An 8487-nucleotide genomic window follows, 5' to 3' on the forward strand; every position below is an offset into this window, starting at 1 on the left:
ATCCTAGTCTTTTTTATGTTTTTGTCAGGCCACCGTCAAGTATCCTTTTTCATATCGTCGTTATATTTGTTTTCCTATCTTTTTCATCTTGTCACAAATAAGTTTCTTTTTCTACATGTTTTCATGTCCCCTTAGACTCTTTTTTTCCCTATCTATTGGTTATATCTATTCATGTCACCATCAACGTAGCTAGCTGCCGCCTTCCCAAAACTAAGGTTCTTTGCCTCTCACCGGCGCCGGCGCCGGTCCGTCCCGTCTTCAGTGGCCTTAGGGCCATGGAGGCGGAGTGGATCTCGGCCCTTGCCGGTGGGAGGGCTCCGCTTTCATATCTTTTTTCGAGCTTTGTTAGGGTTTGTGTCCTGCTCAGGAAGGCGAGACGATGGCGGCTCCCTGAAGATGAAATAAAGGTCTCCCCGTCTAGTCCCCGTTCCGGTGATGTGTGTAGCATCATCGGTGGGCATGTGGAGGTGTGTCTTTGGTGGATTTGCTCTGATCTGTTCGTCGTTCGTCTTTGTTCGTGTGTCTTCAGATTGGATCCTTTTGATCTACACTCTTCATCTGTGGCGGTTGCAAGTTCTGGTGCGTTGGTTCCATGGGGCCTTAGCACGACGACTTCCTGACTTTCTACTACAACAATGTTTGCTCGGCTCTGTCGAGGGAGGGGCGATGACAGCGGCGCGCCTTCAGCTCGCTTCAGTGCTTGTAGTCGTCGCTAGGTGGTCTACGGTTCTGGATGTAATTTTTATTATTTTTAGTGTCCGTTGTACTACCATGATTGAAGATGAATAGATTGAAAGTTTTTTCGCAAAAAAAAGTCTTGTTTTTCCTAGTTATTGTTGGCATTGTTGTTTTTCTCGTTCTCTTCTTCTTTAAGAGTGATGCCCCACCATTAGATTTTTCCTTATCTATTTTGTAATGTCTTGTGCCATCACTAGGTTTAATTTTTTTTCACATCTGTTATGTCGTGTATTTCATGCCACCATTAAGTCTCTTTTTTCCGGCGCAAATAAAGTCCCATTTTTCCTACGTATTGTTGTTGTCATCGATTTTCTCGTGCTCTTCCTATTTAAGAGCTGATGTTTGCATGGTTGATGGCTCCAACACCTTTCCTTGGGAGGTCCCAATGGCAAGCGTGATTCTATCTCTTCATCATGACATCCTCCATTCATACATAGGGTTTGTAGAAAAGAAATCAATCCACTTACATAAGAGCGTAAGTTATATTTTGTCTACCACCATCAACCTATACTCATAGCTGAGAGGAACTAACATCCAAAGAAGTCACTCGAGAATGCTCAACTTTGACTGCATTGACCCGACCAAAAAAAGTTATCTTTTTCTCCAACCACCTCTATCTATTTTGTCATATATTTTCATGCCATCATTAAATTTACTTTTTATCTATTTCTCTTATCTATTAATGTCACCTTTAAGTATCTTTTTGCATACCATTCCATGTCACCCTTAGAGTCTATCTTTTTCTATATGTTTTCGTCATATTTACTCATGTCATCATTAAGTCTTGTTATTCCTAGTTATTGTTGTCATTGTTGTTTTTCTCATTCTCATTATCTTTGAGAGCAGATAATCTCACTATGAAGTTTCTATCTATTTGTCACATATTTTCATGCCACTGTGAAGTTTCCCTCTTCTTATATTTGTATGCGATCACTAAGTTTATTTTCCCCATCTATGATGTCCTATATTTTCATGCCTCCATGGGGAAGAGGGCTTATATCTCATGGTGACAGATTACAAAGCAGTCAATCGATTGTTTATCTTTTTTTCTCCCCCATGCATTCATGTTGTATACTCCATCAGCACACTCCCGCTATCGCGGCGGACACGTTCGATTGTAACCTCCACATTACCCCGCATGAAGTGGACCTAGAATGGTTGCCGCAACCGTGTAAGTGTTGCATCGTATCCTTCCCTCATATTCTTCCTTTTAGACATCATGAGTGTTGCAACATGATGTGGCAATAGCATGTTGTGCAGGCCAAAAACTAACCACACTTACTAATTTTATATTATGTCCAGCTGATATGCTCATTTGAAATAAGATCAGTCATCTCGTCCTCTCATATCTTGGGACAACCGTGAACAACAATAGTATTCCCCGTTTTGTTGGACTCCACTACAAATTTGACGCCAGCTTTTTGACCATGGTAAAATTGAAAGTTTTTCATGGCAAATTATGTTCTTCGAGGATGGCAAGTTTAGTTGGCGAGCATGGCAAATCCGCCTCAGTTCATTTTTGCCAGAAAATTGCCGTGCTTGCAAACAAAATTTGCCATCATCATGCCAATATAGATTTCCATGAAAAATGTTAGATTTTTCATGCTTCGGGTTTTTAACTGACGCCAGATTTCTGGTATTTTCGTTTCTTTTTTACTTTTTGTGTATAAAGTTTGTCTAAAGTCAAACCTTATAAAATATGATATATTAAATATTATCAATATTAGAAAAATCGGTTCTACAATACAAAACCAAATTTTGACACTACATAGTGTAAAAAATGGTCTTCCATTTTGGGATGGAGGGAATATAATATAAAAATATATTTCATGATGGATCTAGATATTGATTTTGTATTGTGAATGGTACTAATCTTTCTATAAACTCTCCAAGTGTTTTACTTGACATAAATAAAAATATATAAATTAATATCTGAAGTTTGCACCGTAGCTCCGAGTCAACTCCGATTCCAACTGGACTCCGATTGGCCCTGAATATCATGTCCGACTCGGCTCATGTCCCCACCGAGCCGTCTGTGAAATTAAGCCTGCGTCCGTGTTTGTTTGATAGCCATTACCTAGTAGGATTAGAAATAATATCGTGTAGGTTAGCTTATTATGTCCTACTTAGCTACTATATATATATCTTCGCTACTACTTGTCGTATAAAATTGAGCAAGTCGATTAATTAGCTTAGCTACGTTTCCGGCCGTCGGCGAGATCAGGCGCGTGAGTTTGATTCGTTGGTATACGCAGTGCAACTCGCGACATGTTGGACATCCATCGGTCAATGGCGTCCCAGCCCCATAGCCACGTCGCTCCGGCCGACGACGACGCCAACAACGGCGACTTTCTCCCCGCGGACGAGCTGCAGGAGGTGTCTTGCGTCTGCCGTCAAAGTCTCTCGGCCGCCTCCGCACGGTCTGCCGGTCGTGGCGGTCCATGCTCTCCGACCCGCTCTTCGTCGCAGCACACGCCACCCGCTCCCGCGCGGACTCCATCTTCGTCGTCGCCGTCCACCACCCTGGTCCCCAACTAGTCGACGTCAACCTCGTGGACGTGTCCACCGGCGCCGTACTGAGGTGCATGGACGGGCTAGCCCTAGCCAGGCGTCGTTTCTGCGTGGGCGGCGAGCTGCTCTGTTTCCTCGAGCCTAAACTTGATGGCGGCGCAGGCACAGTCCAGGTGCTCGACCCGGTCACCGGCGCCACCACCCACGTCCTCCCACCCGGCGACGCCACAGACAGTGGCACCACCACCGACGTCCTCCAATCCGGCGACGCCACGGCGCCACAAATTCACACTGGCTGCACCGCCTCGTTGTACTTGGTCGGGCACGTGCCCGCCACCGGAGAGCACAAGGTGCTCCACATCACCGACGTCCGCGGCAAGCAGACGTGCAAGGTCCTCACCATCGGCACCGGCCACAACCACGGCTGGAGGCCAGCGCAGAGCCCTCCGATGCGCGTCGACTCGATCCCCCGGCGCAGAGCGGTTGTCAACGGGGTCGCCTACTTCCTACCCTCCCACCTGAACGGGCGCTGCCTGCTGGACTACGACAGCGTCGCCGCGTTCGACCTCGACAAGGAGGAGTGGAGGCCCGCTGCCATCCGGGGCCCGCTCAGCAGCGAGCACCCGGGGCAGCGCGACCAACTCCTGCATTTCAGCCTGGCCGAGCTGAATGGCCGCCTCGTCATGGTCCATCACAACTATGAATGCAGAAAACGTCGACATGTACTCCCTTTCCCCGACGGACACGGGGGAGGGGGTAGAGTGGTTGAGGGGGCCATCTCTGCGTTTCGACTCGGTTCTCGACCGTACCAATAAAGGGGAAACTCTGCCACAACCATTGATGGAGCTCGACGACGAGAGGATCGTGCTCTTTGTAGCAGGGACGGGGCACAATGTCGTGCGGGCGTATGATCCAAGAAAGAAGACCAGGACGGATGTTATGGAGATGCCTACGGGTCATATTATTGTTGGGTGCTACAAAGGTAGCCTCCTTCCATTTCGTGGGCTAGGTGAAGCGGAGTGTGTTTGTGGATGAACTTGTACTCGAATTTAATTCTACTCTATTTAGATGAAATTTTTGTTTGGTATCTATATTTTCATGGTTTGTTTTTAACCATTTTTCCTTGTGGGGTCACGCACAGTGAGATTCTCAAGTCCGCTGTCATGAATCAATGATAATCAGCATTACATTCCTTTCTTTTGGATTTTTCTTTCAATATACTCCCTCCGTTCGGAATTATTTGTCTCAGAAATGGATGTATCTAGAACTAAAATACGTCTATATACATTCATTTCTGCGACAAGTAATTCCGAACGGAGGGAATAAGTAGTTGCGCACACACCATATGGACCCACTCCTCAAGTTTTCTTAACACACCCCTACAACCCACCGAAAAACAGAAGTTGAATCTCTAACTCACAAAATATAAACGCATACTAAGGTTCTTTCAAAAAATTAAACTTAACGCATTTGGAAAGGGAGTGGGTGCCCCCGTGTTCGAGCTTCATGCTATGGAGATGTCTGGTTGTGTCCCGCGGCGGTTGTTTCCTGCAGCGCGCCGGCCGGGAGCTTTGGCTGCGCGCGAGTCTTCTGCACCACCACCACCACCATCGCATCTCACATTCCGTTCAGCCATGCAACCTCACCCACCTTTAGAGCTCGCATGTCCGGCGGCGCCCGGTGCCTCCTTGGTGTCGGGCATGGCTCCCCTTCCGGCGGTCGCAGTCCCGGCTCATGCCCGACTTCCTCTTCTCTGACTCGCACTCTGACAGCTTGGGATTGCTCGGTACATGGCCAGGGCGAAATCCTTGCATCTTATGCTAGCAGCGACGACACCTGCGGGCCGGTGTCGTCCCCTTGTTGAAGGCACTGCCATGGCCGTTATCCGTGCCCCTCTTCGAGCATTAGTGGAAACCCTAGGTCCGATTTTCAGGATCAGACAACAACGACGTCTTGGTATCGTTCTGCTTCGTGAAGGCGTTGTCTTGTTTGCTCGCGGCGTCCTTAGTGCTAGATTTGGAGATGCTGGTCGTCTAGTTGTTGCTTGGGTTGCTTCCCTGGTTGGCGAGTTTAGCTGTGTTTTTCTTCGTTTGGGTCGAGCATCTCATGACTCTCTCATGATCCGTAATCCGTCTCCTACCTTATATCTAGGAGAGGCTTCTTGCCCTCCAAGTCTTGTACTCCACTCAATATATAGTCGGCGCTAAGGCTCAATAATACATCCATCAAGGATGCCCGTGGCCCATATCGATTGCCTTGCTATATACATCAATAACACATAATAATAATTTGTATATACATGTAATGAACACTTTTTTAATGCATGATGAACACATTTTTTCAATACATGGAGGCACAGTTGTCCATGCATATATTAATCTTTTTCCCAAACATATGAATCTTCTTCCAATATGTGATGGACATTGTTTTCATACATAATAAGAACTTGCATACATGTAAGGAACAATTTTTGCAAAACATGACGAAAACTTTCACATGCACTGTGAACATTTTATATCGATGCACATATTGCAGGTACGTGCTGTGCATTTTGCACATTTTTTTTTTCAAAATACCTTACAGATTTATACAAGCCTCGAGCGTAAACATTTTTTAGTTTGTGTGATACTCGCTCCAATCTATAATAAGTGTCGCCGTTTTGAACTAGAATTTAACTAAACTTAGTTCAAAATTATGACACTTATTTTGAATAGGAGGGAGTGCCTGTTTCATTATTTTTGAACTGTTTAATTTTTTATTCTTTTAAATCTATTTTTAGGGGCCTTTTAAATGTATATAAAAAATGATAATAAAATCGGAGTTGGGTCGCGGCTATAGCTGGCCAAACGGGCCGGGATAGTTGGGCCGGCCCGGTAGCACGGCCGGCACGGCACGGGCCTGGCACGGCACGGCACGTGCTAAACGGCCCGGGCCCGGCACGCGGCACGCCATGGGCCGTGCCTGGGCCTGAAGGGCGAGCACGCGGGCCGGCACGGCATGGCCCGATTAACTTTTTTATATTTTTTTATGTATTCTAATATGGGCCAACAGGTAAAAATAGGCTAAAAAACGCTCAATGCGCAAAATAGGAGCTAGATTAGTGGGCCTGGCGTGCCGGTGGGCCGGCCCGATTAGCATACGGGCCGTGCCTGGGCTGCAGGCTGCAGCACGCGGGCTGGCACGGCACGGCCCGTATAATAATCGTGCCTAGGCGGGCCGGGCCGTGCCAGGCACGATTAGGATGGGCCGTGCCGTGCCGGGCCGGGCCGGCCCGTTTGGCCAGCTATAGTCGCGGCCCACTGACGCTGGGGTGCGGGTTTGCTCTCCTATCTCGCACCATACGCGGGGAATAGGAGGGCTCCGTCGTTTGCCTAAAAAAAGGAGGTCCTGGTCGTCGTGGGAGGCCGGAATCGCCAGTTCGCCGCCGCCGCCGCCGGCTCCTCGTGCTGACGCTTGTAGCGCCTCGCGCCCGCACCCCCGCCGCCCTGTCCCAGCTTGTTAGCTCCCGACCCGAGTCCTCTTTCGGCGCGCTTCGTGCTCACCTTAGCTCCTCCGCCGGCGATGGCAGCCGAGCAGCCGTCGGGGAAGAAGAATCAGCCGCCGGAGAAGAAGGCCCCGCTCCCGAAGGTGGTCACGCTCAACAAGGCCCTCAAGCTGGTGAGCTCCGCATCCCCCGACCCCTCGGTTCCTCCTCCTCCTCCTGTTACGCTTCTCTGTTCATGTTTCCTCCTGCCTAAGATGTGTTCGATGCAAATTCTCTGCGCTAAGATTAGTCCCATCCTGGTAAATGCATATTGTACACGGAGCTTCTGTGTCTCCGAAGCAACCGATGCTGCGCCGAGAAGCGTCCGCGGCCATGGCCACGATGCTAGATAGGTTTTCGTGTTAAGTGTATTTGCTGAGTGCTTCATAGGATTGTGTCATACTGAACCCATTTCATATTTAATTTCAGGCCCAGACATGGGTGGACAAGATGAGCACGCTAGAGCCGGATGAACTGGACGATAAGGATTTTGAGGGTCGGCCTTCAGGGTATACAATTTTTCTATCCTTCCTGTTAGCATTATAATGGGTAATTGGTTTATATGGGACTTATAAATTTGGTTGTAGGCTTGGCCTTGGTGCTAGAGTGGCGCCAAACGCGAAGCGGGCAGCTCCCACTGATCCAGTGGAGAGGAGGTTGCTCGGGAAGGTGAATGCGCAGAAGAGGAAGTCAGCGGAGGAAGAGAAAATAAATACTCAGGAGGTGAATGAGCCGAGTGATGATGATAGCGGTGAGCCTCAAGGTAGAACCAGTGCTTGTAGCAAGAAAAGGGAATTGCCTTCAGTTACTTCAATGCCACTAGGGAAGAAGACCAAGTGACAGTTTGTATGCATGGAACCATCTGAATGTTCATACATGGCTTGATGTTCTAGTCAGATTTTTACAAACCCCTAGGCAATTCGATTTTACCAGCTTACACCCTACAGTGGGTATTTGTTAAATGTAGGGCACAGCTGGGCTGGATATTCTTAATGCTTTTAGGCAACCCAATTTGAGAAGTTCCAGTGTTGTCCGTCTGAAGTTGAATAGAGCCTGATTTTCCATTTGATGCCCTGAAATTTCTGCTTCATTCATTCCAACTTCATGTCAGACTTGCTCTTACTTTATATGTCCTAGAATTTTATTTCTATTGACAAAATTTGTTTAGATGTTGCCTTATTGTATAGGGGAAAGAAATAAACCCTTGTTTCTCAAGACCAAATGTTTAAAGGTGCATCCAGTATTGGTTATTATGACTGTTTAAGGAACATAGTTCGTAAGGTGTTTCTTAAATTTGTTTTTCCGCTACCAATCTCATTTCCTAAAAGGGGAACCCATGTGGAAGTGAAGGATGAATGGTTCCTTCAAAGTGGACACCTCCTACAGGTTAGTAGTTTCCGAACCATCTTGATGCAGTATTGTGGCTGGCGTGCAGAGGATGGTAGAGAACCCCTACGAGTACATTAGTAGATGGCCCTCTTAAGGCTACCAGTGCAAGGTTTCTGAATGTTTTGAGTTTTGACATAATGTATGAGTGTCAGGCTTGAAATTAACAGATGAGTCCATGCTGCTGCGCTGCACAACGCCAACCCTGTAAGTATCAAAAGTTCCAAATACATACTTTTTGTAAGTATCCCATGATGTTATATTTTCTTGTCCATTTCGTAAGGTGTCCAACATCCTGGTTTCCCTGCACTGTTCCATTAATGCATTTG

At 47.3% G+C, this 8487-nt stretch overlaps 1 protein-coding gene across 1 annotated transcript; it reads left to right on the plus strand.

Annotated features, from left to right (window-relative positions):
* Positions 1 to 6586: 6586 nt before the first annotated feature.
* LOC123083055 (uncharacterized) lies at positions 6587 to 7872 on the plus strand. The gene is made up of 3 exons (XM_044505201.1): positions 6587 to 6906; positions 7202 to 7281; positions 7360 to 7872. Exons 1-3 carry the CDS (start codon positions 6811 to 6813, stop codon positions 7610 to 7612), a joined length of 429 nt encoding a protein of 142 aa, XP_044361136.1. The 5' UTR covers positions 6587 to 6810; the 3' UTR covers positions 7613 to 7872.
* Positions 7873 to 8487: the final 615 nt, after the last annotated feature.

The sequence above is a fragment of the Triticum aestivum genome, chromosome 4A, assembly GCF_018294505.1.
Source record: "Triticum aestivum cultivar Chinese Spring chromosome 4A, IWGSC CS RefSeq v2.1, whole genome shotgun sequence".
Lineage (NCBI taxonomy): Eukaryota > Viridiplantae > Streptophyta > Magnoliopsida > Poales > Poaceae > Triticum > Triticum aestivum.